Raw genomic sequence first — 19,474 nt, 5'->3', positions numbered from 1 at the left:
AGTGTATATGGGGCCCCAAGAGGACACGTCTTTTATTTCATGACCACCATGACCAACAGTCTACACTCTACAGAGAAAATGTAGCCTACTCCATTACAGAATCTGGAATTGCACAAGCACAAAAATCAGTACTAAAATAAAAGTATTTCTCTAACTCTCATCATTTTCTGTGGGATAGAAAAATGGAGGCTGTGAATAAATGATCAGATAAATAATGGATGAACACAGTTTGAGGTTGAGGGGTTTAACTGTAGAAATGATTTTGACATTCTCCTAGGAAACAAAACTCAGATCAAACATAGCAGCAAGTAGAAGAAAAGCAGCAGTATGGCGGATCCATAAGAGCTGAAGTTGGGAATGACAATCGATAGTCTGGTACTGTAATCAGAAGGTCACTGGTTCACCTATGTGTCTATGTCCCCCCGAGTACTCATCATATCCATCTGAGTAGCCATCAGCGGGGTGAAGCTGAAAACGGAATTTACTAATAAGGTAATCAAAGTAATCTATATGTATCTACATACTAAATCTATGGGATTTAAAAAAAAACCTAAAAAAAAAACATTATAATGTGTTACAATCCATTAATAGGCTACTGTAATATTAGACAAACTGTACTGTTTGTTTCTTCTTTTTTTCCTTTCTTTATAGAATTCAGCTGTAAAGTCATCCAGACTGTGCTGCCATGAAAAAACGTATAGCAGCTTATTCCAGAGATATACAGTAGAACTGTGAAAGAACTACACTAATACTGTACCAACTTGAAAGAACTAGAAATGATCAAAGTCCTCAACACTGGCCCTTTGTTCAGCACTATGAAGTGTCACAAAATTCTCTAAATCCATTTTTAATTTCCTGATGGTCATGAGTGAAGCCATTATGTGATCTCATTTCAGAAATAACACAAGATGATGTAGACTGTCTATGCTGATCAGCCCAAAAGCTTAACTTGCCTTTCACTCATAATAGGCGTGTCTTGATTTGAGCAGCACTTCTAATTAGAAACAGAAGCGTGTCAAATTCTGTTTTAAGGAGACACATTTTGAACAAATCAGGTGAAGAAGCTATACATTTTAACTGTAGAAAAGCATGTAGCTTTCTAATGCCAGTATTTAAATGTGCTTTAAGTGATATGTTTTGTTTAAATCATATAGGCTATCGCTATTATTTAAAGGTTAAAGCTCTTATCCAATAGTAATCATTGCTCTCTCTTTATCTCTCTAGTTCATTAATAAACAGATGGGTTACACATTTTAGAGCTACAGTATTTACGAAGTTATCAATGCAAGAAGAGTAACCCTATGTAACCCACTAGAATTCCCAGAGTTGCGTTGCCCCGCGTTGCGATACAGAAGTCCACAGATACAGAAGTCCACAGTGACACGCGTTTTATGCAGCTGTTTTGTGTTGCAGCGCGTGCACGCGCGCGCGTGTAGTGTTGTTGTTCTTATCCATAACAATAAATGGATCAAATATGCTCTATATTAGTTATGTATAGATTTAAAGCAGTGGCTGTCAAAGGTGTGTTCCAGGGACCCTCATGGTTCCTTGAGGGGGTTCCAAATGGACCCATTATAGGTCTGTAACTCTGAGAGTGTAGAAATGGAACCAAGTGGACCCTACAGGTCTGTAACTCTGAGAGTGTACAAATGGAACCAATTGGACTGTTTTATAACGTTTAACTGTGATACTGTACAAATGGAATCAAATGGGACTGTTATGGGTCCATTTGGTTTTACTCTCAGAGTTATGGGGGTCCTTGAAATTTAAAAGGTTGAGAACCTGTATGCAATGGCTTATGTCTTGTAAAAAGAGAGAGCAGCCTATTCTCCAAACCATCATATCTTATGCTTTGCTAGGTTGTACAAATTAATATAGGGTCAATATAATGTGCAGGACTCACGTGTGTGCTCTCTGTCTCTCTCGCTCTCTTCTCTCTCCTCCGTCTCGGTGGTGTGTGGGGGGGGGGGGGGGGGGGATTAGTTGCGCTGCCTGCGACAGTGCTATACTTCTCCAGCAGCGGTGCAGAACCGAGAGAGTGACACATTCGTGTGGATGTAAACTGCGCAAGTTGTAGCTTGAAAGTTCGGATTGTGTAGTCGCACCGGTGGTACAAAGTGAATGTTACAACTCGCACGGTGATGTTGTAAGGCGCAAATGCGAGTACCTAGTCGCACTGTCGAGCCCTGTGTAGTGTAGTGGCATTTGCGCTGCATCGCGAGGCGAGCCAAATTCCCCCCCGCGCACGCACGCACGCACACAGACACACACACACACACTGTACGTAGCTGTGTGTTGTTGCAGCGCGCGCGTGTGCGTGTAGTGTTGTTGTTGTTGTTGTACCACGCCAGGTTTGCACAGTGCGCTCAGTGCGATATTTCCGAACGTGGGCGTTGTGTGTGTGTGTGGGTGGGTGTGTGTGTGTGTGGCTGGCTGTGTTTTGTTGCGTGGGGATCGCCATGTGAGGGGGCTAGCCAATAAGGGCCCTGTGTTGCATGTGGAGAATGGTGTAGGTTAGTGTGTGTGGTGTAGCCGAACGGGGTGTTGAGAACATGAGGGGGATGTAGCACAGCAATCGGTGACCCCTACATTAAGCTGTGTTGCTCCCAAGATGCAGTGCAAATGCGTGTTGTAGCAACCGTAGCCAATGGGAAAACAGGATGCAGTGTTGCCAGGTCCGCGAATTGTAAGCGAGTTGTAAGTAGCGTGTTGAATGGCATTTTTTCTGGGCTAGTTTTCATAGACCTGGCAACAAATTAGGCGGGGGTGTCGGTGCTTGTGGCGTGTTTGTGTTTGTTATTGATATTGATGTTGTTTGTGAGTGTGGACGGGAGGCGGCTGTAGTGGCAGTGCAATGACAGTTTTTACGCGGGTGTTGTTGATTGTGGGCGTGCGGCGCGACATGAGGAGATAGCCGTGGATCGACGCGGAGGGTAAGGCTGTGTCGTGTTAGTGTGTTGTTGCAGTGTGTGTTGCAGCGTGTTGCAGCGTGTCAGTGACGTAGTAGCTGGTGCCTTTTGTTCCTGTGCGTGCTTTTGGGGACATGTTTTCAATTGTAATATAGGATAGTGTGTTAAGGAGGGAGGGAGAGAGAGAGAGAGAGAGAGAGAGAGACCCATGCAGTGACAGATACACAAGCGCACACGCCTCCCTCTTGGAGCCGTACATTCACACCATATCAGAAACCCTGTTTATTTGCAAAACGGGGAGGCATATAAAAAAATAAATTAACACAGGAAGTGAGTTTGATTCCAAGTCACAACACGCACGCACGCACGCACGCACGCACACACGCACACACGCACACACACACACACACACACACACACACACACACACACACGCCTCTCTCTCTCTCATACCACCACCCTTCCACATAGCCCAGAGTGGCGCCGTCCTGGGCTGTGCTGGTGGAACAGGTAGTGTGTCCAGGGGCTGTGTGTTCAGTCCACCAAGGGCCAGTAGAGAATATACCCCTCAGCCAGGAACCTGCCTACAAAGACAGGAACTGGAACCCTTCCACCTGATACCACAGCTCCGCAGGGCCCTGGGGGAAACATTTCAGCGTGACGCATGTGATAGATTAGCTGCTATTCCCAAAATGTGTTTGCCTAGGCGCAGACAGACGACAGGCAGACTGCTGTGCATACAATGGAGGCAAACAAGGCAAAATGTAGCAGTGGCTAAACGACAAATAAGGCCACGCTTCAAGTCAAGTTGTAGGAGAAAAAAGTATGTTGGCACAGGAGTGGTGAATGGGGAGAGACATGGAGTCATTATTCATCGTTTCTTGTCAAATGAGATTAACCCTTTCATCTTTTCAAAGGGTACCCTAACACCTACCCATCAAAGAACTTTAGTTCCAACCTGTCTTGATTTTATTCTCTGCTCTCCTGTGTCTTTATTATTCTTTCATGTTGTTCTGCTTGACTAGCAACGCTTGAACTAAGCCACACTACAGAAAGTTTCTTTGTCAAGCACCAGTCCGCCAATTACTACGTCTACTTGAGACCTATTGTTATGCCTCTGCCGGCGCACAGCTGTGCTGCGAGGCATTATGTTTTTGGAATGTCTACTACCTATTTGCTACTATACCATCAAGATCTGCGCCCGCGGCGGTAAGTATGTTCATCCGTACATACCAACAACACCCATCCATGACAACATTGTGAATGTGATCTCTCAGCCATGAAGGAACTTCATGACGTTTGCCACAAACGTCCACTTGGCCTCAAGGATGAAGTGATCAGAAGTAAGTGGTCAAAGTCACTGTGACCTCATAAAATATGTTCATTAATTTCCTTCAAAGTCTTCATTCACTCCACAATCTGGATAGACATGGCTGTGAAGGACAACAGGTTGGCAGAGGCATACAACTGCAATGCAGTATTTCTAGTATACTTTCAAGCAAAGAAAAAAAGATACTGACTCAACAACAACACGTCGCGCCATGTGAGCTTGTAGTGTGAGCTTGTAGTGTAGAATATTTTTTAACCTTTTGCCTACATTATGATGACCTGCCCAAAATAGGAATGCCAGGTTCAAAGTGGTTTAATGATCCACTTCTTGTGGATCAGTGGGCTAAAGGCACACATACTCACAACATCATGGATTGGAGGAGTCCAGTACAGGATGTTATCTCTGTATGCATACTGTACTCTCTGAAATCACAATAAATATTGAGAACTGATAATTGTCTCCACCAGGCCGAAGGCATGGGGAGAGAGTATGTTTTGCACTCCGTCCGTCCATGTGTCTGTGTCCGTCCGTCCGTCCTTCCGTCTGTGAACAGCTAATCTCCGGCACCGTTAACCCGGTCAATGCCAAATTTTGCACACACACTCCCTGGATGCCATCGATGAACCTCTGCCCCAAAAATTCCAGAATGGCCTTTTATAGCGCCACCAGGAGGCCGCTTTGTGCAAAACAGGTTTTTGGACAGTACATCTACAGATTTTGTCCAAACATCACGCAAATTGGTACACAGTCTCTCTAGAGCCATTCAACGAAACGGGTCTTTCAGATTTCTCAGACTCCATCCTGATTGGCTAAGATTGGCTTCCAAAGTTCGCAGGAGTGCTCAGTTTCAAACAAAATGCTGCAAATCATGAACACATCGTGTGATTTCCGTGAAATTGTCCACGCACATTCCCACTAGGCCGAGGAAGAAATGCCACATGAACATTTTCAACTCAGCCTCATGGTGGCGCTATAACTGGCCGAAAAGTGTAACTGCACGGATCTGTGGATAACTTTTTATGCCAACTCCCTAGAGGCCAAGGAAAAGCCTTTGCCTGGAGTTTTTCACATCTGCTCTTTATAGCGCCACCAGGAGGCCGACATTATGTAAAACAAATTTTCTAATATTACTCCTTCAGATTTTATCCAAATTTCACGCAAATCGGTACACATGCTCTCCATAGTCATGTGATCAAGACGGGTTTGTTTGATTTCTCATAATCCACCCTGATTGGCTACAATTGGCTTCTAAACTTTTCAGGAGTAGCCCGCCACAACTACTCAACGCAGCGTCCGATTGTGGTGAAACTGTGCATGCATATTCCCACTAGGCTTTGGAAGAAATGCCACTTGACAGTTTTCAAATCATCCTCATGGTGGTGCTACAACAGACCAAGCCGCGTTTCTCTCACACACACACACACACACACACACACACACACACACACACACACACACACACACACACACACACACACACACACACACACACACACACACACACACACACACACACACACACACACACACACTTATATTGCTCCTAAACATTTTGCCAAACATCACACACACACTCCTATCCTCCTGGTGGAGACCTGTGCCCAGAAGGGCACTTTTTCTAGTTGGGTTTCTTTTCTAACAGCGAAACTGGTCCACAATAAAAAACAGGCATTGTGTGAGTTCAGTTTCATCCAAGGACCCCCCCCCCCCCTCTTCCATTCCTTCTTCCTCTCAGCTGCATCTTGTAGTTTTCTGGGGATTTCTCCAGGGAAGTGTTTGCATGCTGGGTATGGCGGGCAGACGGGCCTGACCCATTTACCAAAGAAAGATACACTTTTATCTGTGCAGCTCTCTAATGCATCTCTGTAGCATGCTGCTGTTGTGCATGCATCTATGTAGCTCTCTGCCTCTCTCATGCTGTAGTGCATGCATCTATGTAGCTGTCTCCTACTGTAGTGCATGCATCTATGTAGCTGTCTCCTACTGTAGTGCATGCATCTATGTAGCTGTCTCATACTGTAGTGCATGCATCTATGTAGCTGTCTCCTACTGTAGTGCATGCATCTATGTAGCTGTCTCCTGCTGTAGTGCATGCATCTATGTAGCTGTCTCCTACTGTAGTGCATGCATCTATGTAGCTGTCTCCTGCTGTAGTGCATGCATCTATGTAGCTGTCTCCTGCTGTAGTGCATGCATCTATGTAGCTGTCTGCCTCTCTCATGCTGTAGACAGTGCATGCATCTACACGTATGTAGCTTTCTCCTGCTGTATTGCATGCATCTATGTAGCTTTCTCCTGCTGTATTGCATGCATCTATGTAGCTTTCTCCTGCTGTATTGCATGCATCTATGTAGCTTTCTCCTGCTGTAGTGCATGCATCTATGTAGCTGTCTCCTACTGTAGTGCATGCATCTATGTAGCTGTCTCCTACTGTAGTACATGCATCTATGTAGCTGTCTCCTACTGTAGTGCATGCATCTATGTAGCTGTCTCTTGCTGTAGTGCATGCATCTATGTAGCTGTCTCCTACTGTAGTGCATGCATCTATGTAGCTGTCTCCTACTGTAGTGCATTCATCTATGTAGCTGTCTCCTACTGTAGTGCATTCATCTATGTAGCTGTCTCCTACTGTAGTGCATGCATCTATGTAGCTGTCTCCTGCTGTAGTGCATGCATCTATGTAGCTGTCTCCTACTGTAGTAGTGCATTCATCTATGTAGCTGTCTCTTGCTGTAGTGCATGCATCTATGTAGCTGTCTCTTGCTGTAGTGCATGCATCTATGTAGCTGTCTCTTGCTGTAGTGCATGCATCTATGTAGCTGTCTCCTGCTGTAGTGCATGCATCTATGTAGCTGTCTCTTGCTGTAGTGCATGCATCTATGTAGCTGTCTCTTGCTGTAGTGCATGCATCTATGTAGCTGTCTCTTGCTGTAGTGCATGCATCTATGTAGCTGTCTCCTACTGTAGTAGTGCATTCATCTATGTAGCTGTCTCTTGCTGTAGTGCATGCATCTATGTAGCTGTCTCTTGCTGTAGTGCATGCATCTATGTAGCTGTCTGCTACTGTAGTAGTGCATTCATCTATGTAGCTGTCTCTTGCTGTAGTGCATGCATCTATGTAGCTGTCTCCTGCTGTAGTGCATGCATCTATGTACAGTAGCTGTCTCCTGCTGCTGTATTGCATGCATGTCTGTAGCTCTCTGCTGCTGTATTCTGTGCAATTCTCTCTAGCTCTCTGGCGCTATACTACATTGCATCTCTGCATATATATATATATATATATATATATATTAGTTAGTTGCTGCGAGAGTGAGGTCTAGCCAACACCAACTCGGGATTCCTGGATTGCTGCCCTCCACAATTTCCTATCCAACATCATGGGTTCTTGAGCTCTTCAGTGTTGTCAGCCAAGCGACTGTGGCTCAAGAGGTAGAGCAGGTCGTCCAATGATCCATGGGTCGGCGGTTCGAATCCCGGCTCCTCCTGTCTACATGTCGAAGTGTCCTTGGGCAAGACACTGAACCCCAAATTGCTCCCGATGTGCTGGTTGGTACCTTGCATGGCTTCCGCCGCAATCGGTGTATGAATGTGTGTGTGAATGGGTGAATGTAATGCACAATCTATGTAAAGCGCCTTGGATAAAGGCGCTATATAAATGCACCATTTACCATTTACCATTTACCAAGCTGTTGCGCCGCAGCACGTCTACATAGGTGGTATGCTTCTTTCCCCTCCTGGCTTTGCCCTGATTTGGCTCCCATAGGGTCAATTTACTTGCCTCAAGTTCTGGGTGCCTGACGCAGTGCCCTGCCAGCCTCATCCTTCTCTCTCTGACTTTGTCCGTATATATATCAGGGCTTGACATTAACTTTTTGAGGCACTTGTTCGGGCACAAAAGTCACTTGTCCGGAGCACGAGCACACAAATAGGCCTACATTTTATATCAACTAACTGTAAGTTGGTTTTACTTGGTGAATACATGTTTGAATATTAGGTGAATATTCTAAGTTTGCAAGTTAATAGCCCTAGATTAGAATGTCTATGATCTTACATATATTTCATGTATTCCAAATACACAGCCAGAGATCGGTCCTATCCGCGCACGGTTACCAGACTGACCTCGTCGGCATTTAAACTTATTGAGGCATTAACTTTTTGAGGCACTTGTTCGGGCACAAAAGTCACTTGTCCGGAGCACGAGCACACAAATAGGCCTACATTTTATATCAACTAACTGTAAGTTGGTTTTACTTGGTGAATACATGTTTGAATATTAGGTGAATATTCTAAGTTTGCAAGTTAATAGCCCTAGATTAGAATGTCTATGATCTTACATATATTTCATGTATTCCAAATACACAGCCAGAGATCGGTCCTATCCGCGCACGGTTACCAGACTGACCTCGTCGGCATTTAAACTTATAGCACCGCCTGTGCACCCACCCAATAATTAATTCCTAAAACTTGGAGTCATTTTGAGGACTAGTTTCATATTCATTTGAAAGTTCTGGCAGAAAATGTGTATTTAGTCAAATATCTCCACTTTTCTACAAGCTGCACACGGACGACATTCTCTCGGCGAGGGGCCCGGAATGAGTGCAGGAATGAATATATAAAAACTTTAGGAAGCACAAATGTATGGGGCACACAAAATAGGTTGTGTGATCAATTACCCAGGCCAACACCAAACGCAACACACCTGTCAATTGTGTGCACCATAATGTTTGTGCTTCCCAAACATCGAATGTTCCCAAAGGAAGTTTTTATATTTTCAGTCTATCTTTTCCTCATGTAAAAGTGCCGATATTTTACATAACATATGTTTTCTGCCAGAACTTTCACATGGATATGAAACTAGAGGACAATATCTGACTCAAAGTTTTAGGAATTAATTACTGGGTGAGTATACACGCAGTGCTACAAGTTTACATGCTGATGTGTTCAGTCTGCTAACTGCTCTGATAGGACTGATATATGGCTGTGCTGTGTATTTGGTATTTGGAATACATGAAATGTATGTAAGATTACAGACATTATAGGGCTGTTAACAATATTGGAAAGGTGATGATTTAGCCTGACACTCAGCCTGAATTTTCATTTCGTTTCACTCCATTATTCAGTCTGAAAGCCCTCCCTACTACCGCCGTTTCTGAGATGGGCGTTGACAAAGAGGCAGTCTTCGGCGATTGGTTCACCCTTAACCAATCACAATAGTAGCAAAGCAGATGACAAGGCTCCGACCGCAGCAGGCTGAACTTAGCCGTGGTTGAGGGCATGTCAGCGGGGGGGGACAGAGCTAAATGGCCGGGGCATGGGACTCGAGTGCGAAATTGCGATTATGCAACAGTTACCAAAAAAAAAAACACGTCAACTCAATGTCATTGTAACTAACATTTTCGAGCGAAAAAATAATTTTTTGAATGAGACTTTCACCCAGTATGAAGCTAAATGTGACACCAAAAGAGTAGCATAAGTTGCTATGCTACTGGCGCAGCCATGTTTGTTTGTGTCTGGACGGCGCTGTTGTTTTGACGTCATCGAGTTGAAACGACGCTGATTCGTCGGTCAGATTTCCAACCGAGTCTCAGACCTCCTTCGAGAGCGTCACCAGACCCTGAATCGCCTGAATATATTTTTTTAATGGGCGTGGCTAGCGATTCAGGGGCTGGAGCCAGGCTAGTGATGATTAGGAAAGCCAGACAATATTGTTGGCTGGTATGAGCGTCACAGAAAAAGCGAAAACGAAATTTTAATGCACTTGTCCGGGAAGATTTAATACTTGTCCCCGATAAGCGGACAAGCCTTAATGTCAAGCCCTGTATATATATATATATATATATATATATATATAGGGAGTATTGTCAGGGAGTATAGCCAACAATCCCTGCTGACAGGTTCCGCCCCAGCCCGTAGGAGTACATGCAGTGACAAATATCTCCCTCCACGCTCGGCTTCCCTCCCACGAACACAGGTCAATGTGTTCACACAGACGCCTGACAAAACCGGATGCACTGGATTTGAACCCATACTCTCTGTGGTGGTGGGCAGGGACTTTACCACTGCACCACCCGAGCACCTGTAGCTGTGTCTTCTGTCCACACGCACGCACACACACACACACACACACACACACACACACACACACACACACACACACACACACACACACACACACACACACACACACACAATCACAATCACGCTCACACACACTGTGAGCATCAAACACACATTCATGCATTCTGATCTGTGCATGCATGATGTGGTCTCACATGCACAAACTATGCACATGTGGTATTACGGTTACATCGCACGCACGCACGCACGCACGCACGCACGCACGCACGCATGCACGCACACTCCAAGAGTCAGACATTCACGGTATATTTTTACTTTGTCTGAAGACAGACAGGTGAAGATAATAAACACAAATATGTTTCCGGTGAGGACAGATAAGGGAACGAGGGACAGAAAGGCGTGAAAGAGAATCAAGAGACACAAATAAACAAACAGAAAATGTTGAAGTAGAAGTATACATATTCCAAGAAAGACAGAAATACAGATACATAAACAGACAGAAGTGTGTGTGTCTGTGTGCGCTCGCGCATCATGATTAATGTCTGTCTGAATGAGCCCTTGATAGAAGAACGGGCAGTAATGACCAAACTCAATTAGCCGGCTTGGTGCCTCTGAGAGGCCGAGCCGCTGGCCTGTGCCTTACAGCACCCACACACTCATAAATCCTGATTATTTTAGCTAACGAGCACTTTACACTCGTCTCAATAAATCACACACACACACACACACTCTCACACACACAGCATCAAACACAAATTCATGCATTCTGATCTGTGCATGCATGATGTGCTCTCACATGCACATGTGGTATTGCGGTTACATCACATCACATCGCACGCACACACGCACGCACGCACGCACGCACGCACATACGCACACACACGCACACACATACGCGCACACACGCACACACACACGCACACACACACACACACACACACACACACACACACACACACACACACACACACACACACACACACACACAGTAGTTTAACTACTCCACTAGTCATCTCTCATGTTGAGCTATTTGTTTAAGTAAAGGGACTTAATAAAGCCCAACATCTGAGAAAACACAGCGGCTGGGAAGTCTAGACACTGACAGACAGGACACACACTCACACACGGACCTCAATTAGGTGACCCTTAGCCTAAAACACACACATTCAGCCATCACCCACAAGCTAACGTCTCCAAGTCATCCCTCGAATAACGTCTCCTTATTTTCTGTGACTGGAAATATGTTTCCTCATCTGGCAGGTTACTGGTTTGGCCGAGTATCAAACTGTAAAATACTAGAAACATACTTTTGGGGAGCGAAAAGAAAGCAGGAAACGGGTCTTTAGCTATGTGTCATTATGTGAGTTTACATTATGTTGGTGGCATTGAATTGAACCCTTAACCATTTCCTCTGGCCTGCACTTCTCCTCACCGAGGCCTATTAACTATACTTCCATTCTCAATATTAGTCAGTCTTCTTGCTGTCCTGAGGCCAAATATCTTCACAACATGAAATCAAATTCCCCCATGTCTCTCTGTTCCTCCACCTGTGGCTGTAGCTGTGGTTTGGGGAGAATGTGCTCATATTTCGTGCGTTTACCGTTTGCCATAACCACAGCCTCTCCCTTCCTTCTTCCCTCCATGCACACAGTATTCCTCTGACTGTCTGCGTTGTCAATCAAGTCATCCCCTGTTCTCTACTCTCTTCCCCTCTCCCATCCACACACGCTGTGTGTGTGTGTGTGTGTGTGTGTGTGTGTGTGTGTGTGTGTGTGCATGTGATATTGATTCAAAACGGCAGGGGAGTATTTGAAAAGCTACACGAAGGATCTGGGAGGTGGAGTGGGTTAAGTGGACATTGTTTTTGGGTCCAGACAAACCGGGCCAAAATACACAGAGGACCAGCAACAAAAACACACCCTTGAGTACAGGCCCACCTACACACAGGCAGACACGCACACACGCACTTGTCTCACGCACGCACGCACACACCTAATCATACAAACTCCAGTCAACACGTCCACCTTTATTTCACTCTTCCTCCCTCGGCCCCAAACGGTGTGGTCCAGCGGTGCGAGCCAAGGCCGGAGGCAGGGTGGACAGGACTTGTGGAGTTCAGTTCTGGTGAGAGCACTGGGAGCAAATGGCTCTATGCTTCAGTCCTGGGGGGATGACATCACAAGGGTGGGTGTTCGGGGGGGAGTTGGTGGTCAGGTCTGGAGGAGATAGTGGTAGTTAGAAAGTGAGGAGGGAGATTCGGCTAACTGGTTAGCACACCACACAGGTTATCACATCATCTACTCTGATGTCATCATGACCCCAGAAAGGATGCGGTGGTGTTTGAGGAGAGTCACCGAGTGGAGTGTGGGATAAATTAGCAAAGTTTTACGTTGCTCACGTGAACTTCACGTGGAAGATTTCAAGTTTGGGGTGTGACCAGCAGGCAGATGGATATGTGAGCAAGCAGATTGATATGTAAGCAGTGCTTTCACAGCTGTCTCAGTAATGCAATGTGATACAAAAACAGGAAATGAAATAAAAAGGTTTTAAATTCAATGCCTACTGATATCTTAAATATATCATATGAGAGGGGAATAAATAGTGGAAACATCCAAGAGTCCACTTCTGGACTTCCCACAATGTGTTCACTGTTCATTTGGTGGGATGCAGAATATATACTTTGTTGACCGGGGTCTCCCAGGAGTGTTGGTCCTTTCCTGTTTCTTTCTTTCATTCTTTTTAATATCTTCTCTGAAAATCGCTGATCAACAAGCTTGTCTGCTACGTTGTGATATATTGTTTATTTTCAGCGAACAATTGCCTTATTCCCAGACTGAGGATAATAGGGTTTCTTTTTTTGTTTGTGTTTGTTCTTTTCTTACTTAGATTAGCAAACATATTTATAAATAGTTTTTCAGTTTTGCTAAATCAAATGGCCGTCCTCGTGACCGTCCTCAACAGGTCTGTGTGAATGATATCATATCCCCCTTACTTTTCTCCTTATACACAAATGAATTCCAGTTAGACGAGGATATGTTTCATTTGTTCAAATATGCGGATGATATGGCCCTGGTTGCCTTACTGAAGAAGGGGGACACAGCGGGGAAGGAAGCATACATAGTACATGTGTCATCTCTCCAGAACTGGTGCGATAAAAGCTCCTTAGGGATTAATGTGACAAAAACAAAATAACTTGTCATTCATGAAAAGGAACCTGTGCAGTCTATTACAATTAGTGGTCAAGTAGTGGAGGTAGTAGAGTAGACAATTTTAAATATTTAGGCACATATTGACAGCAAACTTAATTTCAGTGAAAATACTGACCAGATTTTTAAAACTTATAACCAACGCACGCAGTATATCTACTATGCAAGCTCAACTCCTTTAGAGTGAGCAAGCATATCATGGAAACAGTCTATAAGAACCTGATAGGGAATCTTGACTTTTAACATGGCAATGTGGTATGGCAATCTTAATGTAAAAGGAAGCTGCAGCGAATAGTGAACCTAGCCTCAAAAATCATTGGGAAGAGACAGAAACAATTAAGTTGTATCTACAAGGAAGTACTTCAAAAAAGAAAGCTGTCAAGATAGCAAATGACCCCTCTCATCCACTCTGCAGGTAGTTCGAACTACTTCCCTCTGGTAGATGGTACAAAGTACCAAAAGCTAACCGTAACATCTTTAAAATTTCCTTCATTCCTAATGCCATTAAGGCACTAAATACCATGTCTCATTAGATTTGTTTTTGAATGTATTTGCCACTGTTGTCCTGCATTTTTGCCATGAAGATAATTGTGTAAGTGTTGTTGCTGTTTGTTGTTACTGTTGTTTATGAGACCGAAGACAAATTTCCACATTGTGGGCAATAAATGAAACTAACTAACTAACTAACTACCGGTAACAAACAAACATAAAATTACAAGACTATGTTCATTGATTTGTTTTGATATTTGATGTTGTATTCAAAGGGGGAAGGCAATATAACCTTTAGCTTCTGCCTACATGTTCTCTGACCTTTTTATATTACCTGATTATGTACTGTACTACACAAAAAAAGGACTGAAATAAACTAAACTAAACTAGGGTTTGTGTGACTAAAATTCAGATTTTACAACTCCATTAGCCTACCTCTCTTTGCGTAATGACATCTTAATCAATGTATTAATGAAGATTATTGCAAGATCTTCATCAACTGTGTACATTTTTAAGCATTGACAAGGTTGATAAATAGCATGCCAACCTAGTGCAGATGTAATGTACCCAACTAAAGCTTTTTATTGTATTATTTCAATCGATACTCTCCTGATTCCGAGCATTTTGAGAGCAGAGAAGCTGAGCAGCCATAGCAGAGCACTTCTGAAAATGAGCTGTGCAATTGATGTCTTGTCAGTGTTATATTAAGCTCCTTTTGAAGATGACACATTACTTTTCTGGCAGTGGTGACTACTGCCAGAACCGTTTTTATTTTATTTGTAAGTATGTATTGACTGTGCTCTGCAATGGCAACCTGCTGACAAAGTGAATAACTGCTACTAGCAGATGAGTCATTTTGACAATCTTCTGTGGAGCTAGTGTACCATCTAGTGGTGAACAATGACATTGATAAAACAAAAGTAAGTGTAGCGCTACTGTAATACATATATAAATATCATATCATAAGGGTTATAGAGGACTGTGCAGTGGGAAAGCACCAAATATTTAGTGTTTTTAATTCCATTTTCTATTGAGTTAAGCTATTATAAGTTGTTGTCTTTGATTTCATTTTTCCAACATATTTTAGTTTAGTTTGTGTATTTGTAATAATACTTGGCCATAAAACAAGGACAAGAGAAAAAAAAGTAAGGTGTCATCACTCCTTTACTCAATATTAAATGTGCTTTACAGTATAAACAAGTACTCAAAGTGGTCCACATTTCATTGATTTCCTTGTTTTTCAGTAACTTTTACTGAAATACTTTTACTATCACAGTGAATAGTAAAATACCATAACAAGCCTTGTAAAACATTTGCCCTGATTGGGTAGTGGAAAGGTTCTCAGCAATTAAGTGTTTTAAGGTTAAAGCATTTGTTGTTTCCACGTACCACAACAGTATTTCTTAGGTGAAATGAAATAAGTATTGGTGCATCAAAAGTGACTTAAAGTGTCACAACTGAGTTAACCATATTGAGAAACACTATGGACCAAAATGGCTCCAAGCGACCTCTTCATCAAAAACAAATACAAAAGTCTACATTCTAATTATATAATTATTAATGCAAACGTTTTACAGGAAGTTATTAATCCAGCATAGTGTTCCAGTTCCAAACATTCCATTTTCACAGGAATTTCGGAAAACTGGAATCTCAACATTACCTGTTGTATCGGAATGTTAGGAATAAAGTGGCCATGTGCCGTACAATTTCTCTAAAACTGCTAATCTCTTACAAACATGCTGGAACACATATAATATTAGAAAAGTTTGTAAAAGAAAAAAAGAAAGAAAAAATAATGTTTACAACTGTATGTGTAATGGTGTGATTGTCAACATCAAAAGGCTTTTTAGTGTGGTGGTGCGTGGCTTTTTAGTGTGGTGGTGCGTGGTGGTGGTGGTGTGTGTGTGTGTGTCTGTGTGTGTGTCTGTCTGATAAGTAAAAACAAAAAAGAGGAATGTTGAGGATTATACTGTTACAGTCAATGTTTTAAGATGCTATGAGCAGCACAAAAGTGCACATTATCGTTCCAAAATGATGATCTAAAATACAACTAAAACGTGACCATCTGCCACATCTCAACGCAGCACTCCTCTCCTTCCATTCTTCTCTGCAGACCCCCCCGCTCTCTCATCTGTCCAATCCGTGCCGTCATCCAGGGCGTCTGTAGCAGGCTTCCTGGTAGGACGTAGCATTGAGGACGGCGAACATGTCCCGCCTGACAAAGGACAGGAAGTTCTCCAGGGGGCAGAGCGGCTGGGCAGAGCGGCGGTCGTGAGAGCGACAGAAGGTGGTGTGAAACGTCACATCTTCTCCGTTATACAGCACCCTGATGAACGGCTCTCCGTCCGCCTGCTTGGCCTTCGTTCCCTTCCCCACTGCCTTCCTCTGCTGTTCTGCAGCGGCAGGCGGGCTCTTCCACAGCTCGAACACCACCCGAGCAGCGAAGCGTGGGAACCTGGCTTCCTCCAGGCCCAGGGCGCTCAGCAGCGGGGCCACGGTCACATCATGAGCCGAAGAGAGCGTGAACACCTCTTCGCCACCTGACCGCGGGCGCCGGCCGGCCTCGTTAGCCCTGGCCACGCGCTCCATCTTGGCCGCCGTGCGGTTGAGGTAGGGGTGCGTGGACAGGATGGCGTATTTATGATACAGCCCTGCTCTCCTCCGGTCCACCTCGTCCTCCAGCTGCTGCCGGCGGATCACGGCGAACTGGGCCACCGTAAGACAGCCTCCGCCGCCACTTTCACCCGGAGACACGCAGGGGAAGGACAGGCCATGACACAGGTGGCACAGCAGGGAGTCTATGGGGTTGGCGGCCCTGAGCTGGCGTGTGAGCAGGCCCAATGTGCGCGCCATGTCAGCGTAGGTCCTCTCCAGCTCGGTGTCGGCCACCCGCAGTCGATACTGCCTCCGCTGCTCCTCCTCCAGGTAGCGGTTCCTGGAGGGGCAGTCGCATGCGGAGCCGCAGAACAGCGTGCTCCACTGGTGACGGACAGTCAGCTTCGTCCAATCGAAGTCCGGGAGGAAGCCGTAGAGGAGGGCCAGTCCGCTCTGTAGTGTGCGGCTCTTACCTGTGGTCTCCACCCACACCTGGCGGGGCGACCAATCGGAGGGGAGGATTTTGTGGCGTTTGTAGGCTTGGCGGAGGAGCTGACCGTTGCGCAGGTGCTGCACTACACCTGCAAGGTAAACGCAGATGACATGAAGATACAGTCACAATGGTGGACAAGCAATAGAGTTGAACAGTCCAGAGTTGACCAACTCTGTGACAGATTGCAAATTATTTCAGGATGGCAAGTCAGTCCCTTGTTCTTCATTTCTAGTTATAGACCTTTTTTAATCGGTGAAAGAATGCAGACGTTACCTTCACTGGTGGCCAATACACTATGCTCACAATGCTCAGGCACAGAAGGTCAAATGTTACTAGTGTTACTATTATTGTGTTTGTTCTCTCTCTCTAACCATACCTGTATCGTTTCATCCTTACTGTGGTGCTATAGGGGGAGGGCATAGTGACGCGTTCGGTAGGATTTTGGCTTATTTGGGCGCCATCTTTCTGCCTACATGTAGGCTAGTAGGATGCTAGGCTACTTGGCTGCAGGTCTGTAGTTCGTAAGTTTGCTTGTCAGTGACGCTGGTGTGTACACTGTCACTGCAGTACACCATCTTCCATCTCTCTACTATCTTTGACTTGTCACAACTCTTCTACTCTATGGCTCTGGATCGACGGTGGTATATGCGAAAATGTTCTGATCTGATAGCCGCCTCCTCTCCCTCACATCAAAACAGTTCTCAATGTTTACATCTTACTTGACGAGAAGACATGTGGACATATCCTTACGGAACCAGGGAGAGGGGAAAACACCACGAGAGTGACGAGTGATCAGTCAAACGTGTTCTCTCCTCAGTAAATAAATAATCTGTCTGTATGCGAACTGACCATTATTATTTTGATTACACTGTCATGCTCGTTTGAGGACAGGTAGAGAGCAGAGCATACATGTGTTTGGGAATGTTGCTGAAGGTTATGTTATTTTGTCAGCCGACACCCAAATCAAAGAAACCATACAGAGTGTATTTAATTATTTGATATCGCCGACAGTCAACGCACTGCAAGGCTACAATGGAAGCATAATTCTGACGGCCCGCGGTGGAATGGACAAGTTAGAGTATACAAACGGACAGGGCAGACCCATTACTGTGTGGATCAAGGTTATGTTGTTTTGTCATCTGACACCCAAACCATACAGTGTTTATTTAATTTTATCTACAATGGTATATGTCTCCACAGTGAGGCTGTAAAATATAGCCTAGCAGCCTACTACTATAGGGTTACATGTGTTTGGTCCGACGATTCATTGATCCGATACCCCTAACCCCTAACCTAACCATAACCGCAAGCACGGGAGCAGGCGCTAGTCCGAGGTGCGGACGCATGTCGAACCAATGCTCCGTCGGACCATAGTATGCCTCCCCTACTATAGCCTACTAGCCTACTGGTAGGCAGGAAAATGGCAACCAGAAAAACCTGTTCTGAGTGAAGCTCCTCCCTATGCACTTGCCCTATAAGGTACACCCATTTCAACACAGAGGAGAGGAGAGGAGAGGAGAGGAGAGGAGAGGAGAAACATGCTACCTGTCTGCGTGAGCTCTCCCATCTCACAGGTGCTGTGATTGGGTAGCCGTGGAACAGAGGCCAGTGTGGACTCCCAGTTACCATGTCCTCCCAGTGCCATGTGTCCAATGAAAGAGCTCAGCTGGGGGTGGGAAGGCTTCCTGTGAGAGGTTAGGAAGAGTAGAAAGAATGGCATACAGAGCGAGGAAGAGAAAGAAGGAAAGACTGATCACTGATGTAAGAAGAAATACAATAAATATGTGGTTAACATATGAGATATGACTCAGCATTTCCAATAGCAAACGGCCCAGTACATTTTAGGTAATAATTAACTTAGCAACTACAATGTGTTCAAGATGTTACTCTCTTGTTCACCATTACTTTGGATGCATTTGTAAATCCAGTGCTCTGCTTGTGGAATGACTCTCGTCAAAGCACGGCATAGCACCGAATTAATTTGTTATTTAGAAACAAGGTTTGCTAAGCAGAAACATCATTGTTATGAAATATAAAATAATATTTCCACAATTTTAGAGGATTTCTTTAGACAGCGACAAGGAAGAATATGTGAATAATATTATTAGTATGTTTTTGTAAGATATTGTGTAAGGTTTCTAACATGATGGCTCTGTAACACATTACGACCAGAATGCAGTTATGAGCAGACTAACAACATGATGTGATATATGACATTTTGGGTGCATGCATTTGTTCACCAAACAAGCCACAGCCATCACATTCAGCTTTAGCTAGTCATGCCATGCCCCGAGGCAGGCTCTTGTACAGAACTCTGAATTCCCAAACTGGAATAGACTGAACACTCTGAACTCCCTAAAACAAGGAAGCAGTG

The 19,474-nt window shown here is 44.5% G+C and overlaps 1 protein-coding gene across 1 annotated transcript in view; it reads right to left on the bottom strand.

Moving 5' to 3' along the window:
* Window positions 1-15,168: 15,168 nt before the first annotated feature.
* Window positions 15,169-19,474, bottom strand: part of pxylp1 (2-phosphoxylose phosphatase 1) — a 30,090-nt gene continuing 25,784 nt past the window's right edge. The window contains exons 5-6 of the mRNA XM_079514476.1: window positions 18,646-18,785; window positions 15,169-17,188 (exon numbers count right to left, since the gene is read on the bottom strand). Coding sequence (XP_079370602.1) covers window positions 16,161-17,188; window positions 18,646-18,785 — 1,168 coding nt within the window. The 3' untranslated portion in view covers window positions 15,169-16,160. The remainder of the gene's footprint in view (window positions 17,189-18,645; window positions 18,786-19,474) is intronic.

This window comes from Electrona antarctica, assembly GCF_951216825.1.
Source record: "Electrona antarctica genome assembly, chromosome: 11".
In the NCBI taxonomy this organism is placed as follows: Eukaryota; Metazoa; Chordata; class Actinopteri; order Myctophiformes; family Myctophidae; genus Electrona; species Electrona antarctica.
Note: the sequence above shows the minus strand (reverse complement) of the source record. Positions and strands in the feature narration are given on the sequence as shown.